Below are 27082 nucleotides of genomic sequence, written 5' to 3'. Positions count from 1 at the left end.
AATTTTGATCCTGTTTACATTGGGAGTTGAATGAGTTCTCAGGAATGATTTTTCTGTAAGTTATGAAACACTGTATCATTTGCTTGTGTTTTTTTCTTTTTATCCTAGGCTCTTCTATCTCACTCCCCCATTCCTCTTCCCCTTTAGTTGTTGTTATATGCTTTTACTGAATGGTCCATTAAAAAAGACATTGTTGATAGGTAGACATTACTTTATATAACAAATTGGTCATTGGCCTCAGGGTCTTACCCCTGAATTATGTTTGCCAGGCTGTAGATTCTTTGAAACTTGATTGAAGGAGTCTCAGTTTGGGTCATGAGCTGGCTGCTGCAGGGAATTCAAGGCAGGCAAACAAAAAGTTTTCAAGTATAACTAATTTGTTCTGGCTTTAGTCAGAAACTATCTTCATTATGGTTTAGAGATCTGCATTTTCTTAAGGACATTGAGTTCATAATATGGAATACAATATATATACACTGCACCAAAAATCACAGGTCTGACTGCTGTGGGAACAAAAATATGGGGAATAATAGGGTGCAAGGAAGGCCATCCAATGGATACCAAATATTCATGATTTTTACAAAATTGTGTTATTTTGGGGCTTGAGGGCTGGTTTTGCTTCTTGTGTTTTTTTTGAGAATCATGCTTCAAATAGCAATCTGAGCAGCCTATTTTTACTTCATCCGTGTTTCTGTGTGTATATGGGCTTCCCAGTACTTGGGATCTGCACGGCCGATGTTGGAGAAGGTTTGGTGACTGATTGAGAAACAGTTTAGGACATTTATTTTTTTATTAAGCTAAATGCTTTTCTCGGGATTTTAAAAAAATAGATTTGTTTGCTTGACCTCCTATTGCCAGTGTTGGGCATTAAGTGATTTCAAGGTACTTACAAATGATGATTTTTCATGTTTTATAATGAACTCTTTATATTTATGTCTTTCCTGATAATAGAACTTTCCTTGAATACTCAGCATGGGGTAGCCTGTGCAGGAGCTCACTTTGCAATTGCAGAAGACATCTCACTAAGTTTCTTTCTGTGCTTTGATTATCATGGTTGCATCTAAGATCACCGAATGCATAAATACATCCATTATAAATCTGTATATCTTTCATAGTCTTTCCAGTTTCATTAGATTTTTACAATTGTGTCATTTTGTGTTTTGCTGATGAGGCAGGTATTTGGGAATTGAGTAATGTGAAGCTGGCTGTAAGCTTTCTACAGCAAGTGTTAAAGGGACAGCTGTCAAAACTGGATGCTTGAATTAATAGTTTGAAGCCAGGAGGATCAAATCTTAAACTCCCTGACTGTCTATAAATTAGAAGTTCCTACATTTGCTTTACTTTTTATATTAATATAGGCTTAGCTAAAGCATCCCTTCCAGAGAACTTCAGTCTTGATAAGAACACATCAAACCTGGAGAAACCATAGTAGCATGTGGTAGCTTGTTTCAGTGTTGGAATTGCACTCTTCATTAAGACTGCATTTTTGTTTTTAATTTCAGTCAATCCCTTCTTGGTTTCTTTCCAGCCATTGGTTTTTGTATCATAATTTGCTAATCCCTCTGCAATCCTGGTGACTCCTTTCTCTTGATGGTAGCTTTTGTAATAAGACCACCTCCCAACACCCTTTCTGATAAAACATCATGGTACTTGCTGGCAGTAAGGGCATGTTCTCCAGCCTGTCAGCTATGCCTTGCACTGTAGCCAGTTTTCATCACATGTGAGCCAGAACTGCCCAAAAGATTTCAATAACATTTATTACATCATTATACAGAGAAGCACCTGCATCACATCTCTTGGGGAGGGTTGTGTTAATTACTTTGAGCATAATTGCTTCACTGGGGACTTTGATCCAGCTACCTGTTTGCTGGCATTCTTATTTGCCTCTTGGTTAGTTATTTTTATTATGTGTTTCCACATATAGATTGCAAAGGCTGTATTTGTTTCAATACCTATATATTTCATTTTTAAAAAGAAATTTGGCCTGGCAGCTATTAAGCTGTGCTGCTGAACAGTTTCTTCATGAAGTTTTCTACTGTATTTTATAAGGATCTTTTCATTAGGGGGTATATTACATGTAAATTAAAGTCCTGTTGGATTCAATTGAAATTCTCAAGTGAAGAATTTTAAGGCAGTCGGCCCTACCTTCTCCTTCTAAAAGAAACTGTCAACTTACAGACAGTAAACTATTGTCAAAATCTGGATTGTGAATGAGATAAACACTGGGAACTTCAGAATTTCCTTCCAATTTTAGCCTTTTTCTTCTAAACTATTTATTTATGAGTAATTACAAGGTTTTTAGAAGGACACTTGCTCACAACCTGTACTGACACAGAGAAAACTGACTATGCCAAGGTTTGGCTTCTTGTCTACTTCCTCATTTCTTATGGTTCTTGTCAATCATCAGAAGCTTTCCTATGTATGTATTTGTTGAGTGCAAAGAGCGACTTGCTAACACTTTATCTAGAAAGGTCAATAAGTTTATTTTCTTCCAAATAATCAATTTTGAACAATATTTGTTCCACCTTAATTTTGTGCATTCTGTGTACTGCTTTCCCACTTCAATTATTCTGTGGGGTTTCAAAGTTAACCTGCTTTAATTTGCACAAGCAGTTGACACCGTCACGGTTTGTCACAGAAATGACATCAAACTGTATGAACTATGCAGGTGAATGTAAGCTCTACATCACCATATTTATTTTTTCCCTTAAATTCAGATAATCTGAAGACTACGTTGTCTGTTAAAAAAGAGTTTATTTTCAGAGTTCAGTATCGTTACCATTACATTCTGCATCATACTTTTTGTGGGTTTTTTTTAGAGCAGAATTATTGTCAAACTAGTTAGTCTAGCATTTTACAAGTCTTGAGGTTAGACTTGGTGAGGGGGTTTTTTTGGGGCTAGGGATGTTGTTTGTTTGATAGTTTTTGTGGGAGTTGTTTTTTTTAGGGAGTTTTCTTTGCTTTTTTAATATAGTGCTTGGTTTTAAAGCCAGAACTTCTTTTGAATTCTTCTAACATTTGAGGATTTGAAATTGTGGGATATATCAAATAAGCACTTAAAAGTGAAAAATGAAGTATTATATAACTCCACACAGAACTGGTATTTGCCACCTTTCTTTTATGCTCTTGTAAGTAACAGGCTATATATCAGAATTGATTATATATAAAGTTTATTATTCTAGTTAAGCTATTGTATAAGTTGATGTGGTGGTTTTCTGGGAGATCAGACTGTTACTTGATACTTCAGACTGTTATTTGATACTTTGTGTGGCTTGTTTGTTGCTTGTACCCATATTTATGGGACTGCCAGTATATTAATTATTTCCTAACATTTTTAATAATTGATTATCATGTAAAAAATACTGTTAGCTGAAGTTACTCTTAGTAAACTCTTCAATTATTTAAAAAGGTTCTCTTAAAACTTACTAAGTTTACTCCAAGTAGGTTAAACACAAACCAAAGTAGTTGCGTTTTTAATCCTGCATTCTAAGCAAGGAGATATGATGCATTCTTTTAAATTTTATTTTCCTAGAGTGGTTCTTAGGTTTCCCAGCAAGGCTTTTGGTGCTTTACACTATAATTTTCAATGCACATACTTTTGAGTGTTGGGTACAACTCTTTCTTATTTTCTTCATGCTCTGAACAATGTAAATAATTTGTATAATAAGAGAATAATAATGAAATTTGCTTCCAACACTAACTGAAAATAGAGCATTCTGATCAGTTTTGATCAGGATATGGGGATATGGACTCTTCAAAAGAAGTCTAGTGGAACTGTAAGTTTCCTGTAGGATGTTGCCTAATCTGAGGGACTTTAGGGAGATTCCTGAATACTACTGCATTGAGTGACAGGGCTGTAGCAGGCAGGTCTGGGGGAAGGATCACAGTGTGTCAGGTTGCTTGATTTGAAGAAAGGATCACAGAATGTAAGGCAGGTCTCATCCATGCAGTAGTGTATTAACTACAGATATCCAACTATGGCTGATCCAAGCCATTGTGCTCTTCCAGTGTGCAGCAACTTGTGGAAATTGCTGACTTGATCCCAAAAGCAAAACAACAGGTTTTAAAATGATGCTTGAGGTGAGCAGTATCTGTTCACTGAAATAACCAAGAGTTCTCAGTACTGGTGGTGTTACTTGTCACATAGCAGAGCTCAGTCTTCCATACTTCAAATTTTTGCTTCATTCAACAGATGAGAAATACCTTCAATAGCTTAAGCCAGTATAGGACCAATTAACTCCTCTTGATCTCCTGACATTGTAAGAGAGTTACTATGGAAGAAAAGTGGTAGTTGCAGCATTCTCAAAAAGTGAAACAGGCTGGATGAGAATTATGACAACAATTGTATTTTGGAGATTCCTAAGTTCTTTGCTACAAATTACACTGGTTGGATGGTAAAGAAAGCTTCAGATCATGGATTAATAGATTAGTTTGCACTGATTGGGCAATAAAGCAGTAGCAAGCACGTTAGATGGCACAAGGCCCCATTATTATAGTGGTCCTATCTGTAATGCTTCTCATGAACTTACCAGTTGTATTTTAAGAAATTAGGTTATTTGCACCACCTCTTCTGTGGTGAAAACAAAACAAACTGTAAGGAAGCAGTCTTTTCTGCAACCTAATTATAAATTAGAAGACCTGATTCCCACCCTTAGTGTTTTAATAGTCTGAATGGCCTTCAGATATACTTGTTTTTGGGAAACAATTTCCTCTAGATAAATTGTTCTTTTCCCTTCCTGCTGCTTGTCTCGTCTGTATTTTTAGAAAGAATTTGTACTTCTTCTTGGCTTTTTTTTTCTGCTAGACTGACTAAATGAAATATTTTTTATACTCTGTGGTTTCCAGTAAATGGATCATCCTTACAGCCTTTCTGTGCAGCTGGTCCAATTTGAAATTCCTCAGGTGTGTGGGTTTTTTAGCTGTTACAATGAGAATTACATATAACATTCCAGGTGTGGTCTCACTGGGATATTGTACAATGCTACTGTGTCTTTCTTCTTCTGTTCAATGAGTAGTCCCTGAATTGCATCTGGCCTCTTCACAGCTGTCTTACCTGGTTTGGAATAATGGTTATACAGGTTGTTTAATGCTCCTTCCCTCCTGACAAAATCATTGGCAATATAGATGCTGTTCCCCACTCATTCCAGAAGTGATATTTTCTTTGAAGTTTTACTTTAGAAACGACAGTCCTATGTGTCATTTTTTCCATAATTATGAGAAATGGATTATTTTTTACTGCCTTGACTTTAGTCATTCTTAAAGTGTTCCTATTCTCCATTTGTCATAGTTTTCATATATCAAACAACATAGGTAAAGATTATGGTGAAGGTTGGGGGTTCATTCCTGAATATTATTAATTTTCATCCCCATTTAGTAAACACGTTTTCTCTTTTTTCCTACTTTGATACATAAAAGACTATAATTTTAGTGTATAATAATCTGTTCAAGTGTAGTTTAGCTTTTTTTTAAACTAATTTACATAAGATGCAGCATTTGTGTTGCTCTTTTGTCCCCTGCCTGTCCCCTGCTGTTCTTGATAGGATCTCTGCACATTTCTGATGTCTTACTTGCACATCTTATCAGTGATTGGCTTGTCACACATGGAGTTTTACCCATTCAACTTGAGACACAGATCCCTAAATATTTGAGCATCCTTGTGTTAAACAACAGGCTTCTGCTGCATCTTGGATGTCTTTGCTAACCTTTGCTATCAAGTTATTTGTCACTGACATTCAAAGACCTAATTATAAACCTGTTTGGAATTTTTCATTCTTTATTTAAATAAAATCCAGTAATTTATGGATTAGGTTATGAGCAGCTGTTTTATAATGTCCTCATTAGTTAGTGAGAACAGTCTTCAAGCAATGGAGTCGTTTGCTGCTTCAGTAGCTATTTCATAAATTTATCAGCTATTAGCTCCAAGAATAACTAAGTCTTTCCACTTAAGAGTTTGATTTGTTCTTCATTTTGTGTCTGGGTAATTAGTCTCCTAAAATGATATGATTCACATTATTTTTAGTGATGTTAAAGATCTGCATCCATAGAAAATGCTTTTGCTGGAACAAACGGCCTATTTGTCTTTGAAAGAACCTGTTTTACCTACTTCCCTTCCCCAAAGGATTTGACCCAAACAGATTTCTGTTCTTATCTGTTGTATTTATTCTACATCTCTGACACACATTGTTCTACTCTTAATTTCTCTTTTGAATATCGATTTTTCTTCAGTACTTCTGTTCTTAATAGAGTGCTATTTCACCATGTCAAGGGTACTCTGGCACTCTGTGCCAGTAATTTAAACTTCTGATTGTCAAACGGGCCCAAACAGATAATGATGTTCATAAAATATACAGCTTTATTTTTATCATCCTATCACTTGGTAGTTTTTATCTATTCTTCATAATTTTAGTAGTGTATCAAAACTTCTTATAAGGTTTAAAATTCTCTGTGTCTGTAATGCAGGCTGTATTCCAGAAGAGCCGTTTTCACAGATGCTTGAAGTTGACCTTTCAGAAAATCTTTTTTCAGATAACCTACCTCTTGGTTTCTAAAACCTTCCTGGTAAAACTTGTCCCTGAGCTGCTTATACCTCCAGCCATGTTTCAAGGGAACTTGATAAAATTAAGGTAATATGGGAGATCTCTTTGTCACATGGTGTTCCTCCTTTCTGTTGCCTCCTTCCTCTTCCCTTCCTTCCACCATTTGTGAAGTATGCGTAGTTGGCAGGTTTTCATTTTATTAACAACATCATGTTTCAGTTTTCTGAGGTGATACTGGTTCTTTTAAGATTTATAGTCCAAATATTGATTGGATCCAGGGAAGCTGCTCTATGTGGCTTTATAAATGCAACCTTTTCTACTCACAAGATTATTGTTTCTGTAGTGTGGATAATCCTACACCAGTGTACTTTTATTTATTAGATACAATGTCCTAGCCTTTCTTTATTAGAATTGTGAATATTTTTCTATCATATACTTAGTTTGTTGTTTGTATTTTGGAAAGTGTATGAACATCCTGTCCTGTTGACTGCCATAATGCACAAGAAACAAGAATGTTGTTGCAACATGTAACTAAGTGCATCCAAAAGCACCAAACTGATGTGTTGCTTTCATTCTTACAAGTATATTTGTCTTCTGCTGTGTCTTCTGCTGTCTTGACGTTGAATCCTACACTAGTAGCCCAGGTTCCAACATTTTTGTTGCACTGATTCCTGTTATGTTGTACTTGTGTTTTTAGGTAATTTCTTAACCAAATCCCCTCCCTTTCTATCCCCTGCTCCATTTTTCCTTTTAAGTTTTGCTTGTTGAATCTTAGCATTTTGCTGACTCTGTGCCTTCCCTCTGCTACAAAATCCCTAAAATTCTTAAATGCTTGAATACTGTTAATGGAAATTCAGTCTATCTGTAAACTGTACATAATAAGGAATATATTATGATTATCTAGAGTGACTTGCAAATTCAGTGCTTCTGAATTGATTATGTTCCATAACTTTTCTAAAACGCTTTATGATTACAAATTTTAAGAAATTGAGCTTCTCTAGGCTCTTCCAACTCAAATTTACTATCTTACAGAGAAGCAGAAAAGGGATTGTATGAGACAGATTCCTGTGATTTTGGTTTCAGGTTTTGATGCCTAGGTCTTGCTCTTTGGGTGTGGCTTGCATGGGCATGTGTGAAGGGTAGACTAGATGAAGGGAGTGTGAAGGAAGGACGATGTTATTTGTCATATTTCCTTCTCTTTTCAGTAAAATATGGACAGACGTGGGCATGTTTTTCTTTCAGTGATATAGTCACTGTTAAATGAGTATCTAGAGAACATCTCTGCCAAATGAGATACAACTTTAAATTATCCGGATAGTTCCCTTTATACTCAAATCCAATTTACTGATAGGAGGAAAGCTAAGCTAGTATGACTGCTCTACATTACGGAGTGATTACACTGCTCTACATTCTTACAAGATACCAAGTGAGACTTCGTATAACCTTATGTACCTGGCAGGTGCTCATTTTCTTAAACGAACACAGCAAACTGCCTTTGATTTCTTCCTCAGTCCCACAATGCACATGTTGTACACTTAAGGTTGTGTGATTTATTTTTGGATTTACATGCTGGGTAGTTTCTGACGAGGATGTTCAGTGCAATGCTAAAGATTTAACTACTATAACTTGATGTAATTTCTTATTCTTGAGAAAACTCTCTGCACTTTTCAGTTACTATAAGCAGCCTCCAAGTTTGTATTTGGGATAAGAAACTTCTGAGCTTTCACACATTCCCCCCCCACACACACCCTTCTCAGTCTTCCCACGCAAACCATATGAGCAATCATATAAATTTTTCACTTAGTATGATTAAGGTTGCAGTGGAATAAAATGCCAAAGTACACCTGGGTTTTAAAACAGAAAGTAGGCTAACAGTTCATATGCATGCTCTCCTTCTATATATGCTTTGTGCACTTCAGTCTGCGATTTTGCTAAAAATTGCCTTAAAATTAGTATTTTTCTAGTATTATCTGCTCCTAGGTGCTGTGACTCCTATAAATGTTCCTACCAATAGACTAGCTTCTTTATTGTCACATTGTATTTATATTCCTTAAATAAGTAGGAAGCTATCTAGGTTAATCTTGGTAGAGAGCCTACAACTTGATACATACTGTGGAATCCTGTGGTACTGTTAATTCCAATAAGCTACATTGTTTTATGACTTTTTTTTAAAATTAAAATTAAAATCCTGTCACTTATTGCTTCTGTCCAGTTGAAAAAGGCATCTTGTAAAAAGCACTGTTACTTTGATGGCATTAGGCTTTTTTTGCAATTACTTCATTAAACGTTAATTATTACTGTTTTTGTAGTTTAGTTTTCTCCAGTTTGCTGTGATGCTGTCTATAAAAATGTTTCTCTTGAATTGGAATCTCTTTTAACTTCTTCTTCCTTTTCACTAGATTGCTGTTTACAAAAGTCAAATTGGAGTCCCTGTGCAGAGGCCCAGATGAAGCACTCCTTACCTGTAAACACATGCTCCAGATTTGGAAATCCTGCTACAATCTAACCAACCCAAGGTAAGATGCTGCAGAGTGCTGGGCTGCTCACTACCTTGCTTAGCAGCTTTTCAGGGCAATTATTAGATCAGAAGTCCCGCATTTACTTGTTTTGGTATTTCATGTAAAGAAACAAATCCTCTGGAAATCTAGAGACTGATGTTCAAAGACACCAGTTGATGGTCATGTGAAACTACCCAGGGTTCTATGAAGTAAATGCCAAAGCTACTAAATTCTGCAATGATAAAGACTGGTTACACAGATTGGGTAACTGGAATGAGTTACCCAATTCTCAGTGTACTGGTATGGTCTTGTTTTGTTTCCTGATCAGGGTTTTAGTCTTTTATATGGTCTAGTGGAGAGATTGCTGTAGTAGGAATTTAGTTCAAGGGTTTTCATTGATTAATATGTAAGAGGACAAGACATTGATTAGAACCATGGAAGCATCAGTGGTCACATGGATAAAAATGATGTGTTTGCATAGTCAGCATGGCTGTTTTTTTCAAGGGAGGTCTTGCTTATGAACCTATTTAGGTTCTTCGAAGGCACTAACAAATATATAAACATAAGTTGTTACAGTCCTGTTTGGGTTTCCAAAATGCTTTATTTATGAAGGTCCTTTGCCATATATATTTAGATAAGCTGTGAAACAAATGAGAAGGCTACCTAGCAGAAATCCATCGTGGTATTATTCAATATGTTTATCAAATACCTGGAGAAGGAGACAAGTGGAATTTCCTGCTGTCTGGTTGTTTATAGGGTTGACAGCCTCTGGAGAAGAGATGCTACAGCAGAAGAGCTTTGTACCAAGTGGCATCTCATACCTGTGTTGCAGTATGATGGACATTCAGTTTTTGCTGTACTTTGAGTCCAGTCATGTAAACATATACATCTCTTTAAGAAGATTGAGAGAGTTGACCTAATGGCAGCAGAGGGAAAACTGCTTCTCTGCTTAGGGAGCTAGTGAGCATTCAGAGTGCAAAGTTTGGAGAGTGTGGCAGGAAAAGCCTGGGAGGGCACCTGAATCAATCACAGCAATATTGAGAGACCCTGACACTGCATTGTGGAGCAGGGAGCATCTCTCAGGTTACAGAAAGCAAGCATGTCAGCAACCAGAAAGGTTTGAGCTGAATCTTTTCAGTTCAAAGTGACTGAATGTGGAGTAGGGACCAGGGAGAAAATTTCTCTTCTAACCTCGTGGGTGGTGCTTTATTTTCGTTAGCTGGTTGTGTGTGTGGGCAGGCAGGGTTAAGAGTTTAGTATCAGAATACTGCACTTTGCAGAATAGCTACAGTTTCTGTGCAAGCCTAATTTCAGACTGGCTTTGCATGTACTCCAACACAACTTTTCACCTTCCATCTCTGCTGTTATATCCTTTACACGTATCAGGGCTCTAATCATAACTTGGCATTACTGCGTTGTTGTTCTTGTTCTTGTGCTAAGAGCTACTGTGCCATGTTAAACACACGTTAAGTAATGCCTCCTTCAGACATCAGCAGGGACTGTGAAAACTTACTCTTGGCTGTGTCAGCTTCAAACAGCAGTGGTTGATAACTCTCCTTGGCACCATTTTCCTTCAAGAACATCTAAGTGGAAAAATTAGTGAGGACTACTTTTCGTGTGATATTTTTTTTTCATACTGTTTTTTTTTTATTTTGACATCTAAGTCTTTTCTTGAAGTTATGCTAGTGCATAAAAAATCAAATTCAGAATGGAATGAACAGGAACTGTGGATAAGTGTCATGATAGAAAGAGAGGTTTCCCAAATCACACATTCAGAGTAACATTCAGATGTGAATCCACATTCAGTGAATAAGGATACTGAGTTGTAGTCTTCCCTTGGCTGGTCTGTGGGAAATGTAAGGACTGAGTACCTACATATTGTATCACAGTGATCCAGATCCATCCATCTCTTACCCAGGGGTAACAGTTATCACTGAGACCTGAAATGTGACTGGGAAGTTCTGTTCACCCAGCTGCACTCTTCTTGTACTGAAGAATGATGATGTAGGATTGTTGTGAAAACTTTAATTTTTCAACCTTTGTAGTTGTAACACAGACTTCATTTTGTTGCAAAGCACCATTTGAAAATTATGTCTCCCACTGAGAATAATGAAAGCTTTTTTAAAAAAAGTTTGTTAAGCCAGTAATAAAAGGTTTTTAAAATTTTAAACCCTTTTATAATGTTGTTCTTCAAAGATTTAAATATATTTTATGCTTATTTGAAATATCTCTTTCTATTATGATTCAGACTGAGGACTAATTTGGTGTATCATTTTCCCAATAAGATAAGAATTTACTTTTTTGATAAACTGAGGTTTATATTAAATATTTCTCTGCAGTGAATCAGATTTAGTGGGAATATGGGTACAGTGTCCTCAATAATATTTTAATAATACAAATAAATCACGAATGCCTAGAAATACCTTAAAAAGGGCCAAATGCAATACTGTGAATTACCTTTGTTCGGTCAATATAGAACTTTTGTCTTTAATTGAAATACAAACTTTTTTTCTCATGAGATGGTTAATACGAATTTTAAAATTATTTTGTGGTGCAAGGTTTGGGAGATTGAAGTGTTCGCCTTTAGTCTACTGCTTAAAATGCATTAAAAAATAGTTGAATTCTTTTCCACTTCATGGTTTGCATTTAAAAAAGGAACAAACCGCAGTGTCAGTGCTGTGCTTAGAAGATATTGACAGTAGGTCTGGCTCTACTTGTCAGCAATATTTGGCATGTAACCACATGCATCTGGATTAAGGAAGTGACTACCACAGAAAATTTATACCAAGTGATGTAACAACTATAGCTGATAGTGCATGGCCCAGAAGGTTCCCCTCTGTTTCCTTTAGATTTCTATAATGATGTCATTTTGTAAGAAAATAATGCAATAATGTCATGGTAATGAAAAATTTTAATTCTACCATTTTACTAACAGCTCTTAAAAGAGGGAATGTTGTTTCACTGACTTTTGCAACTATTAAGGACTGTTGGGACACTTCTTGCCATTAATTCAATCCAAATTCCGAAGGAGGCAGTTGTAAAATTGAGGCAAATGGAGAGATGTGCTGAACTCCAGGCTTGCAGTTTAAATTAAAGTTTCTCAGGCTTTACTTTAAACTAGGAATTTCATACAGTTCTTTCTCTTCAGGGAGAATCAGTCAAAAGCACTCTGCTAAGTTGGGCTAACAGTTCAACTGCTTTAAAGCTTAATTACTTTTAAGTTTGTGGGGTGGTTTGGTTTTTTAAGAAGGTTTTAAAGAAAATATTTATTGATAATGAATAATACTAGACTTAACAATCCTAAAAATGAAATTACTGTATTAACCATAGAATGTTAAAGAAGGAATGCCCATATGTGCTTCCTTACACTTTGCTGACAATGTATCTCAATGCTTGCCTCATCTGAGGGAGAAAAAACACTTAGTTTTTCAGTCCCTGTTCTTCTGCTGAATTTTTAATAGTAGTTCTAGGAGCGGTTAGTTTTCCAGGAGGCATATCCACAAGAAGCCTGAGGGGCAGATACTGATTTACTGCTAAAGTAGAAGTTAAGTGCATTTGCCCACAGGTGCAGTCAGTAAAAATCACTGCTACTGCTTATGCTCCTGAGATGTTAGATGTTTTCAAAATGTTTCTGCTATGCTGTTAGAGTCAAGTTGAACATTAGGCAGTTAATATGGATATGTACATATACTAAAAAAAAAACCCAAACGAAAACACAAAACTAAACCAGCATTTTATAACATCTTTACCTAAAATTGGATGTCTTGGCTTTAGTGTTTCTATTCATTCCAGATAAAGTGTGGATTTTCAAACTTACACCTGCCTTCTCAGCTTTCTGAGAAACCTGTACCCCATATAATATTCAAGGTACAATAGATTCTTTCTGTAGAACTGTTAGTTATGAATTAAATTAAAAGCCACTATTCCCTTTTTGGTTTTGTTAATTAATATTAATATTTAAAATATTAATAATTAATTAATAATTTAATGAAAACAGAATTGCTGAAGTAAATAAGGATTTAATTTTGCTCAGCTTAATTCTGTTTTAATGCAACTGGCTTAATGCACTGCGAATGGTTAGTGGTGCTTGGTACTAAATTTGGTCATAGCTGTAACTTTTATAGCAGGAACCTTTGTGGGAGTAGGGCAGCATGCAACTTGTATATCGGTGTATAATTTTGTATTTTAATAGCTTACAATTTCTGTACTTCATTACAGTGATTCTGGACGTGGGAGCAGCTTGTTAGACAGAGCTATTGCTGATAGACGACAGCTCAATACAATTACATTACCGGATTTCAGTGATCCTGAAACAGGTAAGAAATACATAGGAACAATAAAATAGGTTAAGTGACTGGCCATAGCTAGATTTTGCATTAGTTATTTTTTTGATTTTGCAAAATGAAGTTATGTTTTCACTGTTGTCATATAAGTGGAAATAGGCATTGTGTGATATAAGATTCTTTTTCTTCTTTTTAATTTATGAAGTACTTGCTGACCTTGTTCTCTGTAAATTAAAATATCTATGGTATGGATCTTGCTGACTTTAGTAGTATTTCCTTATGCAAGGGCTAAAAATTAGTGTGCTGAACTAGCCTACTTGCCAAAGTCCTGTGCTTTTTTGTTCATCCGATATTTGCATATTTTTGTTTAAAAGATAAATTTAAAAAAACCAGAGAACTTTGAATCTCAAAAGAATAAAAGACATTGTTTTTAATTAATTAAAATTTCAAATATATGTTAAAGTATAATTACATGGGTGGCTAGGCTTACTGTGGACATACTTTGGCATTATAAGCAAAATTTATTTGTTGTAAATCATACATACTGTGTTATTTTTACATACGTATAAAAATTGTGATGCACAGGTATGCTACATAAAAGCTAAAATTGTTAGATGTCAGTAAATACTGACAATATATAATTTGCCTGTGTTAATATATTCAGTTATCCCAATGCAAACAAATATTCCTTAGAAGTTATGCAATCAAAAAGTACATGAGCCATGGATTCTGTGGAGATTGCAGAAGGAATTATCATGATGCTGCTAATTCCAAAACTTTTGCCATATCTTACTTGTGTTCTAAATATTGAGAGTTTTCTTTTTTTCTGGGTTTTAAAACAACAGAATGCTTTTCCTGGGATCTTTCAGGGGGATATTTCTGTTCAATCACTATTTGATACAAACAGCTTATGGGAAAATATGCCAGCCTATGAATTTGAGTACACTTGACCCATAAATTAAGACACATTGAAATGTGTACTGTATGTACAATATCATAATAGTGCAGTAGAGAAAAATCCAATTTAGTTATTTAACTTCTAAAAATTAAAATTGGATTGAATGTTCAATTTTGAATGTAAAGTAGAGTTCTGTGTTTGCTATAGTGCAAGCAGTTTTGATTGCAAAGATCAGGTCGCTTGATTTCAAAGACTAGCAATATGATATGGAGTAATTAGCATGGAATCTTCTGTCTTCCTGTATTCGTATAATTAAAAGGGATTAGATAACATTGTATCATGCTATGGTGATCATTTTATATTCTAGTCTAGCTGATTATTTCATTTTTAAGAGCATAACTATGTTTTATGGGTTTCATATATATATTGAAAGACATAAGTATAGATAAAGTTTTATGCCTTCAAAAAAGTGCTTATTGGGGATGGGTGTTGTGAAAGGTTTTTTGTGGTTAGTGGTGATTTTTGCTTGTTTCTTTTCCAGTGGAGACATACAGCTCTTGATTTATACCTTCAGGGTGTCCCATTTTATGCCTGCCATACTTGAGAGCTCAGTGAATTGGTGCACTTTAAAGACTGCATAGTCCTCAATGCTTTTAAGTAAAGATGAACCCTCATTCAAAACAGTGAGCTTTTCAAGAAGCTTGCCCCAAATTCAAATCCTGCAGCCAATATCCTGATCCATATAGGATCTCTGCATTCATTCTGATTTTTCTAGCAGGTCCAAATTGTATTTTTTCTGAATCTCAGCTGTATTGTTAGAACTTAACTCTATTGTCAAGGAGAACAAGATGGAAAATTAAAAATATGGGATCCGGTTTTGATTATTTATTTTATAAAAGGTAATTGTGGAGGATCAGTGGGTAAATGTCCCTTATGTTTTTTGGGGTTTTTTTTAATGGAAGTTGGAGTTGATTTTGATTGTTGGTGGGGTTTTTAAATTGTTAATTGTTAATTTTATCAGAAGAAACCTTGTTGAAATACCAGTACTCAGTTTCTGGCAAGGACTAGAACTTTGTTATCTACTTAATCTATGTAATTATATATATAAAAAAGCTCCACATCCAGTATTTGTCCAGAATTCTTCATCAGAATATTATACAAACATTTTGCAGGAATTAAAAGATTATGGTACTACAAGAATAAAAAACAGTCAAGCTTGTCATAGTGTTTGAGAAAGCTTAAGCAGACTGTCAGTAAAATATTATTCACAACAGATGGATGATAGAAACAATAGATGGTCAAGATGTTAGACCTTTGTAGGGCAGAAAGGGCTCACCTGCAAAATTTGTGGAGCCACAGTGTTTAGAAATGCAGAAGGAATTTGGCAAATAATTAAACAAATGTTAAAATGCAAGAAAGTTCTGTCTGAAAATCCTCTCAGGATGGAAATATTTGATCCCCTCCTTCTGTAATGCAACTTTGTGAATACGTTTATATGTCTGGATACATGTAAGCATTTAGAATTTTTCCCCTTCATAACTTTGCTTGCCATCTATGATGATGATGATGATGATCCCATTTGTCTAGTCTGAATTCAGTCATCTAAGTACCAAGAAATGAGAGCTAAAATTAAAATTTGAAGTTTATGTAAAATCCTCCCCAAAAAAATCCAGGTGCAATTGGTGTAAATTCTTCTTCTTTTAAAATCTGTCAATGAAGGAGAAGCTGACCTTTAAAAAAAAGGGATTGAAAACTTGCTTTATATGGAGCTCTTACCAATCCTGTAATGAAGTGATTCAAGTTTAAATATGTGTAGCCTTTAAAGTATCAAAAGAGTGTGATGTGGATTTCTTACAAGGCTAGACTGTTGATTATAATGTCCTGATCAATAACTATGTAAAATTTACTTTAAACTTGTCTGTTTCAGTTGGCTTGCCATGAGTGGCGTGCAGTTATATTTGTATATATCAATGAAGGAAATTAAAAATTTAGAGGGGGGAAAAAAAGAGCTTTGATGAATCAATCAATCTCACACGGACACAGACACATTTCATATTCAAAGACAGTCAAAAATATGCAAATCTCTACAGACTGATTGGCTATTTACTTAAGATAAATTGCAATCAATCTTTTTAAAACCATTCCGTTCAGTTTGGTTGCTGTCCACCAAGTTTATCATAGGAAGAAACAACATTACCTAAGTTTTGGATTTTGGCCTTTTTTTTCCCCGGAAATATATATTTTTTTTTTAATTTATGCCTTGGAACATAAGGAAAAAATATTTTATTTGCTTTTAAAATCTAATTTAATATGAAAGGAGAGCACATATAAGTAAAGGGGTATTTTTATTGTTGCTTGCCTTCAGAAGTGATATTTATTTTATGTAGGAGGCATTTTGATCTCACCAAATAGTGAAACAAATGCTTTGCGGTTTTGGCATCCATGAGTCCATTAAACCCTGTTGGATCTTTTTTCTTTCCTGTCCCCCTCCACACCCCCTTACCATTCTCTTTGTTTCGCTTTTTAGCCTCTGATACTTCCTCATCTTCTCTCTCAAGAACAGAGTCTCCTCTCCAACTGTTTGTATCTTCTCATCTTCCTCATCCTCATCCTAAACCAGATACCTTTGTCTGGCCCCATGCAGCCTCTCCATACTGTGACCAAGTTCCTGAGCCCTGTTCACCTACTCGCTGTAAATTGGCTTTCTATTCCTGATGAGCATGTTTGTGCTGTATTATTCTGATAATCTTCACAGCTGATAAACCGTGGTTGAATAGATTATGTTCCAACAGTGTCAGTGAAATCTGGCCTTTCAGCTGCTTTTCATTAAATACCGCATGGGTTTTAAGAGTTTCATCAGAGAAGACTGTTTTATTCATCCCAAAAGATGTAAAGCTGCAGACATACTCATGTTCTCATGAATGTTACAGAGAGTTATAGGCGTTCAGTAAAAGAGATTATTGGTCAAGGCTGCTTTGTAGCATTTACAGATGTAAATTATTTCCAGTGCTGGCATCTTTTGCCTAACAAGACTGTCCCTGCCACAGAATCTCCTATTATCTGGACAGTTTTTAATAACTTAATTTCAGAAAGCCTTTAACTAATTACAACCGAAACATTCCCTGAGAATTCACATGAAAGGAACCATTGCCTAAATATCAGAGTGTATCATGATGCAGGTAGGGCATATTGGAATGATTTGGAGGAGGCATTAGAGCAGTGAAAATCACCATTCTGCTGTTTCAAGTCAAGAGCCTTTCTGTTAATTGAAATGATGCCAATTCAGCTGTAAGATCTCCATGGTGTTCAATACAAAGCGTACACTAGTGCTTCCAGAGTAGTTCAGGTCACAGGGTAAAGTCAATGTAGTTTTTCAGCCATTTCCTTTTAACACCTTTTAATTTCTCTTAAATTGTCCTTCACCCATACCTTTATGCATAGCACTTTTTTGTCACTGAATTTACTATAAATTAGTAATCTTAAATTAATTTTGATCTTAAATTAACTTTGACACCTAGTCTTTAGATCGGTTTCACGTCAAATATATTAATTCCAAGCAAAATGTAGCAAATAAATATTTGAGTATTAGCAAAATTGACTTGTTAAATAGCTGACACAAGACCAGGGTTTTGAAAACACTAGCTCATATGTAAGTCTGTAACTGGAAGTACCTGGAAGTCTTTGTCCTACAGAAATTTGAGTCTGACTTCCTTGAAGCATTTGAATAGCTGATTGGCTGCTATTACAGGTTTGGGTGTCATTGAGTCATTCTTCAGACGTATACTATAAACAGTACATCCCATTTCACATTAAATTACTTGTTTGTGGTCTTTGCAAAGCCCAAGTTAGTAAGAACCTACTCAAGAATGAAGGCAAACTGAAAGAATGATGAAGCTAAAGCACAGATTCCATTATGTGAAGCCCAAGTTTTCCATTTCCAAGCTACTGTATCCTCAGGAAAAGGAGCTTCTACCATTTGTATGAGAAGTAGCAGAACCATGAAAAAGAAGAAAAAAGATATTGGAGTCCTTTGTATGGTGTCAATAATTAATGAAAGTTAAAGCTGTCTGAGTAAGGAGCAGTTTCCCTAGATGCCTATAGTATGTTAATATCGTTTCAATGGCTGAAAATCTCATGTTCTATATATTGCTCAATTTCAATTTTTTTTCCTAGTGAAAAAAGCCAAGGGCATTTTGTATTATTGACTTGACTTCCAATTTCTGTTGAACAGGAACATGATTTTAGTGGTGTAGCATCTTATTTAGTTTTTTTATCTTTTGAAATCCTGTAAACCTGATTTACAGTTTGAAGGTTATCAGAAATCCTTTGGCTTTCTTACAATTTCTGGGTTATATATCTCTATATAACATTTTTTTTCTTCTTACTTTGGATTGTAATTTGTGGTTTGATCTATCCAAAGGCAATCCATCAGATGCTTACTTTCATGGGGTTTACTCCCTTTTTTCAGTTTGTAAGTAGTATTGACTGTGCAGTTCTATTAATTTCTGAAGGACTAAAATCACCTTTTCCTTCAGCACAAGATGTACCTGTTTTGTCCATCAGTAGTTGAAGCTTGATAGTGTGTAAAGCAAGGCTGATGCTCTTTGCCCATTCAGTCACCCTAAGGGCTGTAATCTTACGAGACCTGAATGCACTCAACTAACACTTGCATTTAATAATTAAAGAGGCAGTATTCATTTCTAGAGGACTGCAAATAAAGATATACTAGGCAGATCTTGTGTAACACAGTGGCCAACTGCCAGTACATTGTCTTATAGCACTGCTGTTCCTGAAGATGTATGCTGATCCAGAGCACAGTACTGCAACTACTGTCATGACTCGTAATAAGCTACTACTTTCTTTTGTGGTACAAGTTTTGCTTGTAAAATAAATGAAGAGTACACTTTGAAATAATGAAATTATGAAAGCAGACTAAATAAGAAAGAATGAAGAATATAGATCAATAAAAATAACTGCTGTTTTAATCAGGATATGAATTAATATTCTTTTTCTCTAACCAGTTACTTTATAAAGCTGTGTCCATAGCATTCAGTTGTATTTTTCATTGATTACTTTACCTTTGCATAAATTTTTTGGGGTAGTACAGGAGATCAATTTGGTGAAGGAGAAAAAAGTAAGATGATACATAAGCCAACATGTTTCACAGTGACTAAGCACAGAAAATCTTTTTCAAAGAGCTGAGAGGATGCTTTGCGATTGATGCTGTCCTTACTTGACTACTGTCATCTCCATGCACAACTTTGTAGTAAAAGATAAGTTAGCTTTGTAATTTGTGATTGTGAAAAGTATCTCAGACTCTTAATGAATTTTAGATGAAAAAAATTGTGAATTTTGGCTAAATCTGCCAATCTGTCATATCAAATGCATCACTTCAGGGATGTATTAGTCCTGCAGAAGGTGCTGCCTCTTTGTATTATGTAATTGCTTTTCTTACAGTTCTCTGTGTGTCGCACCACTAATGTTCTTACTTCCAGCTCTTTGTGTGCATGGAAAGTTGAGTCATGGAGGTTTTCATCTTTTCTCCTGCATGAGCATTGCAGTTAAAGCATTTTTTTCTTTATGTGGATATTGAAATGTTTAAAATGGGATGAATGTAAAACTATTGAGTAACATTCTCTTTTATGGCTTAAAAAGAAGTCCTGCCATAGTGGTTTTGTGAGTTCATATGAACATGTTCAATGAAGGATGACAATCCATTCTATTACTCATTTTCAGGAGGGAAATTGATGTACACAGCAAAGTGATTTTGTTTTTCCCAAAGCTGTCATGCCATCTAGGTCCTGATAGAGTCCACATATTAGTTTATGTCCATTACATTGCATTGTGAGGAATTTATGTGGAAATGACCAGGGAAAGAGCTGAAGAAGTCATGACACACTCATTTACAGAGTGTGTGGTATTTATAAATGGTATTTAATGGATGAGTTCATGTGGACTCTCGTGTAACATTTATGAAAAGCCTGAAGAGAATAAATTGAATACTTTATTCACAAAAATTAACTGTAGGTGTGACTTGGAAAAGAAAGGTTTCTGTGACATGACGTAACTTCTTGGGTAAATTGTTTTTGGTCAAGGCTCTTGGTAGGTTTTCTATTTGAGATTGAGTTGAAACATTGAATCTGCAACATGGTTGTTTGCAGGCAGGATGTTAGTATGATGAGATTCTAGGCAAGTGCCATTATAGGAAATTTGAGTGGGAGGTTATACCTTTTTGGTATAGGAACATTTTGACATGGTTAAGACCTTCTGTCACACTTTGCAATGTGATTGTGATTCCAGATGTTAATCAGTTTAACTAGTGAATTCTAGGTCTTGCAAAGACAGTCCCTGTTTCACACTTGGCATTTTTAGTATAAACAAGCTTTAGAACAAAGCTAAACAAATGAAAGTGAGTAACCAGGATCTATTTTGGTGATATATTAATTTTCCAGGCCTCATGATTTCCATTTCAAAATAAATATTCTTTGCTGCTTGTGTTATTTGGAGGGAATTTTTTCTTGAGTCTCAAATGTCACATTATAACAGCAGGTATAGAAGTTACCCAGGAAGAGCAAAGGTATTTTTGTGCATGAAAGATCAGTAAAATTTTAAATGAAAAATTGCTGCAACTCTATCTGAGCATTTGAAGGAAGCTACAATACAGTGAATTGTTAGTGGAAGTGAGGATATGTTTGTGTTGGCTGTGAGTCCTGACCTCAGACCAAAGAAAGCCAAACACAGATAAGATGGAGACAAGAGAGCAGAGCTGGTGACAAAACCAACAGGGAACCTCCAAATAAACTGCCTACATACGATTTATAAAGCCTCAAGGAGACTCTAAGACATAGTTGTTACCCTCAGTTTCTCACAAGCCACTTTGTATCTTTACCAGTTGTAGCTGAAATTACTGTATGTTTCAGAACTGTCATGTGAGTATAAAGATCTGAACCTGTTAGGATATCCTGGGTAAGGACAAGGGTACAGATAAGTTAGTTCTAATATGAAAACACTTGAATAAAATTTGAAGGAAGGTAGGAAAAAACTTCTTAGTACACAAGATCTTTAAATAGTGTTTAGTTTATGAAATGAAAAGTTTGCTAAATGTGTTTTAACAAAAAGAGCCAGAAATGAATCAGATGACAGCTAATTGTGGCAGTACTAAAGAAGTATTTAGGGCTTTATGGGTCAGAGTATTAGCATGAGTGCAATGTCCCTGAAAGATGCCTGATTGGCCATTGCTTTATGTATGTCTGTGTTTTCTTCAGAGAACTAATTGCTGCAATATGTTAAGGAGTACCTTTTCCTAAAGAGAAAATATAAACAATTTAAATAATACCACTTCAAAGAAAAATTTTAGAAATACTTTTAAATTTTTCCCTCTTTTTATGCCATTCTTTGTAAGGTCCAGGTAGGAAGCACTCATTATTCATGCTGTTTAATTTTAATACAGATGGGACAGAAACTCATAAGAATCGTATCCCAGTATAGTTCTTTTTTATAAATAAATTGATGTAAAAAAAGTTTTAATAATGTATTATCATATGTGCTTTATGGTTAAATACTGGAGCCTTAAAATCTAACAGCACACTTTCTATATGAAATTACTTGTGCTCTGGCTAGCAGCCAGAGTCCTTGCTTTAAATAATAGAAAATATAGACCAATATAGACCCTTTTTAATACTAAATTGCATACTTGCTTTTCCAAAGGAACAGGTTAGATCATCTCCTTTATGGCAATGAATTGCACCTTTTCTTTAAAAATTGTTCTGGAGAGAATAAGGTGCTTTCACTGTTAGTCCCTGGAAGGCTAACAAGAGCCAGGCTGCAGTGATGTGCTTTACAGAAATGGCTGTCAGACAAGAAGAGGGTTACTCGTGACTAGTGCTTATTTTTCGTACACTTGCTAGTATTTTTCTTATAACATACTCCATGTGCTTCTTGCCTAGACTTCCCTTTTAAATTTCTTCTGAATTTAAGCTTTAAAATAGGAGACACAAAAACTATAGTGAATGTTCAGCTGTGCAGGCTGGACTTCAAGTTGTTTCATCAGCCAGTAAAAAGAAAAGCAAACTCTGCTGCCAGACACTGTTTCAGATATCCTGGGCAATTCCTTGCTCATAATGACATGAAATGCTAATTATGTCCTGTGCTGCTTTTCCTTTGTTTCTTTCAATTAAGGGAACTATGATGTATACTTTAAGACTAACTTCCTCTTCCTACTGATCTGTGTACTGGGAATTTCTGATGCTTTCTGGTTTGTTGAGTTATCTTGTCACACTTAAAAATATATATTTCATGTGACAGAGCTCTTCTCATTAAAATTCTTAGAAAACCTGTGATATCAAGTGAAGATTTTGTTAATTTCTTAACTTGTAATGATGAGGACAAGCTTTTGGGGTGCAGTTCAACTTGTATGCAATTCAATACTTTCTTTTGGAGTATTTGCCATTGTTGATCATTATGGATATGGTGATGGAATTAGACAATTTCTCATCTGATCCATTATGGAATATTTTACTGCCTTTATTTTTTAATCAGGCTTAATCAGTATGAGATTTTGTAATTTGTAATTATAAAACAACTAGAGATATGCTGAGGATCAGATGACAAGAAGGAGTGTAGTTTAAAACATTCATGGTCTTGATTTAAAAAAAAAGTCATGACTAAATATGCTGGCAGTAATTGACTATCCAAAGTACAGTTGCCATTAGATATTCTCTAGTCATAGAAGCTTTTTAATTCCAGTACTTTGAAAAGGTTATTATTTGCCAATGAGATTCTAATCTGACTTGGAAATGATACATTTTATGAGAATTATCCTTAGTATGCTCTGGGAATGTTTTCTATGCAAAAAAACTTTGTGGACTTTTTTTGCCACAAGGTACTTTAACTCAGCCTTCTTGATTAGGCAAGTTTTACATTCAGTGCAGTTTGATGATGTATTTGTGATAGTGTATGTCATGATCACTGTGTGTATTTTAGTTCTCTTTTTTGTTCTGTTATTAGTTGTAAAATAATCCTCTAATTGCACTCTGTGGAAAGATGTGGTTAATACTAACATCAAAGTGAATGCAGCAACCTGAAGACTACAGTGTATGATACCACCAAAAGACCTTTTTTGGATTTCACATTGCCAGAAAAGAGGTGTCAGGTTTAATAGAGAGTATTCATGGTAGCAACCCCCAAAAAAGTCAGGTACAGTTACCAAAGTTTAGTGTGTTTTTTATATAGACTTTCAGACCAATATGAAAGCTTTCATTAGAAAATTAATCTGGCATTTAAAAACATTCTCCAAAATGGTAAATGTAAATTAAATATTGAGTTTGGGGTACAGCCTCTTATGAAAAAGGTTGCAATTAAATGTTTTATGCCATGTATATGGCCTTCATTATTTCTGTGCTGGTTTCTACAGGTTCAGTCCATGCCACATCAATAGCAGCCTCCAGAGTGGAGCAAGCATTGTCCGAGGTTGCTTCTTCCCTGCAAAGCAGTGCCCCTAAACAAGGTCCCCTGCATCCTTGGATGACTTTGGCTCAAATATGGCTACATGCAGGTATTGTGATAGTAAAATTTTTTTTTATGCCCTCTCCTTTATTGCTAGCCTAAGGACTTGTTTGTTTCATTCAGAATCCGTTACCACTTATCAGATCATGTTTTTTCCATGTGTGTGGCACCAAAACAAGCCAAGAAATAAAAAGCATGCTAGAGTTGCTCTGTGTGTAGGATCATTTATGAAAGATAAGGCAGTAGTTTTAGAATGTAGCTGTTACCAGTGGAGTCATATCTTCTGTAGAACAAATACAGTACTCTCTCCCTTATCCCTGAAGAATTTAGTTTTTGAAGTACCTAGAGTATCTTAGTGCTTGGAAATCTAGGTGTCCTTGCAGAATTACAGAATATTCTGATTTGGAAGGCACTCACAAGGATCTTCAAGTGCAATTCTTAAGTGAATGATCAGTGAGGGGATGCAACCTGTGACCTTGGCATTACTAGCACCGTGCTCCAAAAAACTGAGCTACTCCCAGGTCACTGAATCCATCAAATGGAAAAAGATGTTTGTAAGATTTTTGACTAGAGTTCCTGTAACTACAAAATTTCATAATAGAAAAGAAATAACGCTCTATGTGCAGGGAAAGAAACAGTAGCAATACTATTGAGCAACCTGTCCCTTGCAGCTGTGATAATGAGCCCAAATTCTGTTCTTTTTCCTTCTGGTTTCATTATCGTTAAAGATCGGGATTGTTTGTCTAAATGTGGTGTCATCTTGAGTGGATTTAGTATTGTTATGATGCCTCAAGCCTCAAGCTAAATGCAGTATCACACGTGGCTGTTACATAAAATTTTAACCAGAAAATTATGATCTAGTGCATTTTTATACAGTTAAAAATGTGTAACATGCAATTGTTTTTATTGATAGCTGGATCAAAAAGATGTAATTTAGAAATCAGCCAGCAATTATTATGTTTTGCTCTGCTTTTTTTCAGAGCATTTTTCAGTGACATATTTTTTTTTCTTTCACGTTTTTAACAAAACAGTGCTTTATTTAGCATTTGTATAGCATTTAAATTTACCTATTGACATCTACAGTTTTATGGTGTGAAAGTCATTGCTGGCTAATGGCTCCCAGTTATAAATGGTTTAGTGGTTTAGAGAAAAAGCCCAGAAGATTGGAAAGAAAGCAATTACAGTGATTAATAATAGTGATCTCATTTGGGCTACTCAAAAGCTACACAGATTGGAGTAGGGCAAGGTCCAACAGGGTATAGTAAAGTCACCTGCTCTGGATTGTGGCAGCATTGACTTTAAATATTTATAAAGTGCCACAGATGACCATCTACAGTGACTCTTAGCATCTATAATGCTGATAATTTCTCCGCCTTCTGTGGTAGCTTGTTCCACTACTTATTTTCTGTTTGGTGGGGTTTCTTTTGGTTTTAAAAAGAAATTTTGTGGGTTGCAGCAGTTTTGGTTTGCCAATCTGAGTTTCTTCTTTCCCGGCCAACACACCAATTAATGTAGTGGGTTTAGTGCTGGCCAAATGCCAGTGCACTCACTAGAATTATTCACTCATTTCCTGCTGTGAGATAAGGATTAGGAGGAGGGCAAAACAGGCTCAAAACTTTAAAAGGTATAAAGAAAACTTTATTAACAGAATTAAAAGATAAAATAATAAGAAAATCAGAATAAACCTTCAGAACACTTCTACTCCTCCCACACCCTCTTTTCTTTCTCACTAACAACGTAAACAGGCAAAACCTGGGACTTTCAGTCAGTTTACCACGTCCAAAATAGGTTTTCTTCAGTTCTCTTAGGGAGAGGAGTCTCTCTTGCCATGCCAAGAAGACTTTTCCACAAGAAGAAAAAAATAATCCAAGGCTTAAGATAAGAATAACAAACTAGAAAGAGTATTCTGGGGTTTCAAACAGCCATTTAGAAGTTGTAAGTCCTGATACACTTAGAAAAACAACTTTCCTGAAAGAATAATGCATTTAAAATAATTTAGGTAATAATTTCTGTTTTAAGATGCAAATTTTTTTTAGGAAAATAGTCTTTATCTAAAGTGAAACTATTTACAAATAAAGCATATGTGACAACATCTAGTCATGATATGATGAAGCAAGAATTATTAATCGGTCCTGGCATTCCTTCCACAGCTGAAGTCTACATAGGAATTGGGAAGCCTGCTGAGGCTACAGCATGTACCCAGGAAGCAGCTAATCTCTTTCCAGTGTCACATTATGTTCTCTACATGAGGGGTCAGGTGGCTGAACTTCGTGGAAATATTGATGAAGCCAAACGCTGGTATGAAGAGGCCTTATCCATTAGTCCTACCCATGTGAAAAGCATGCAGAGGCTGGTAAGTCTTAAGCCCATGTTCATGAGCAATGTCATCTCAACTGGTGATACTGTACTGTGAAGTCTGGACTTGGTGTAGGTGACCCATAACTTGTAAGTTTGGGGTTCTATATTCTTATTACAAAATGCTTTGGAAACGGTCTTTCCTGGCATTTATTCTCTTTTGTGTGTTGGGACATACAAAGGATTTGCAGGCCATAAGACTATTTCAATCCTAGTAGAAACTATAGAAGAAGAAGAAGCAATTTGCATCTGCCTAATATTCATGCCATTGGGAAGTGAAGGTGGCTTATGGTAAGAGAAGAATTGGATGCTCTAGCTGGATACTGTACAGGAAAGACCAGTCATTTTGGTATTCTGAAGTAAAAGTTAAATTCATAAAATCGTAGAATATTCTAAGTTGGAAGAGACCTACAAGGATCATCACGTGAAACTCCTGGCCCTGCACAGGACCCTCCAAGAGTCACACCCTGTGTCTGAGAGTATTGTCCAAACACTTCTTGAACTCTCTCAGGCTGGTGCTGTGACCACTTCCCTGGGGAAGCTGTTCCAGTGCCCAGCCACTCTCTGGGTTTTGCTGATATCCAGCCTAAACCTCTCCTGACACAACTTCAGGCCATTCCTTCAGTCCTGTCACTGTTCACAAGAGAGAAGAGATCAGTGCCTGCCCCTCCTCTTGCCCTCACAGGAGGTTGTCACTGCAGTGGGGTCTCCCCTCAGTCTCCCCCAGGTTGAACAGACCAAGTGACCTCAGCCACTCCTCACATGGCCTCCCCTCCAGGCCCTTCGCCATCCTCATTGCCCTCCTTTGGATGCCTTCCAGTACCTTTATATCCTCCTTACATTGTGGTGCCCAGGCGTGCACACAGCACTCGAGGCCACACCAGTGCAGAGTACAGCTGTTTTCTGCATTCTGCATGTTCATTGATTACCTTTGTGCTATGTGATTTCTTGGGTTTTTGAAAGGTACAGAGTCAGTCTTGCCCCCAAATGAATGTATAGCTCTAAGTA

The 27082-nt window shown here is 35.8% G+C and overlaps 1 protein-coding gene across 7 annotated transcripts in view; it reads left to right on the top strand.

The window, feature by feature from the left end:
• The window catches only part of TTC7B (tetratricopeptide repeat domain 7B), a 120217-nt gene that overhangs the window by 66751 nt on the left and 26384 nt on the right, over nucleotides 1-27082 (top strand). For 3 of the 7 annotated variants that reach the window (XM_038138548.1, XM_038138547.1, XM_038138551.1), the window contains 5 exons: nucleotides 8936-9052; nucleotides 13253-13350; nucleotides 16743-16907; nucleotides 23628-23768; nucleotides 25870-26072. In XM_038138548.1, coding sequence (XP_037994476.1) covers nucleotides 8936-9052; nucleotides 13253-13350; nucleotides 16743-16907; nucleotides 23628-23768; nucleotides 25870-26072 — 724 coding nt within the window. The other 4 variants (XM_038138550.1, XM_038138549.1, XM_038138553.1 and 1 more) reach the window with 3 other exon arrangements.

Source organism: Motacilla alba, chromosome 5, assembly GCF_015832195.1.
Source record: "Motacilla alba alba isolate MOTALB_02 chromosome 5, Motacilla_alba_V1.0_pri, whole genome shotgun sequence".
Lineage (NCBI taxonomy): Eukaryota > Metazoa > Chordata > Aves > Passeriformes > Motacillidae > Motacilla > Motacilla alba.
Note: the sequence above shows the minus strand (reverse complement) of the source record. Positions and strands in the feature narration are given on the sequence as shown.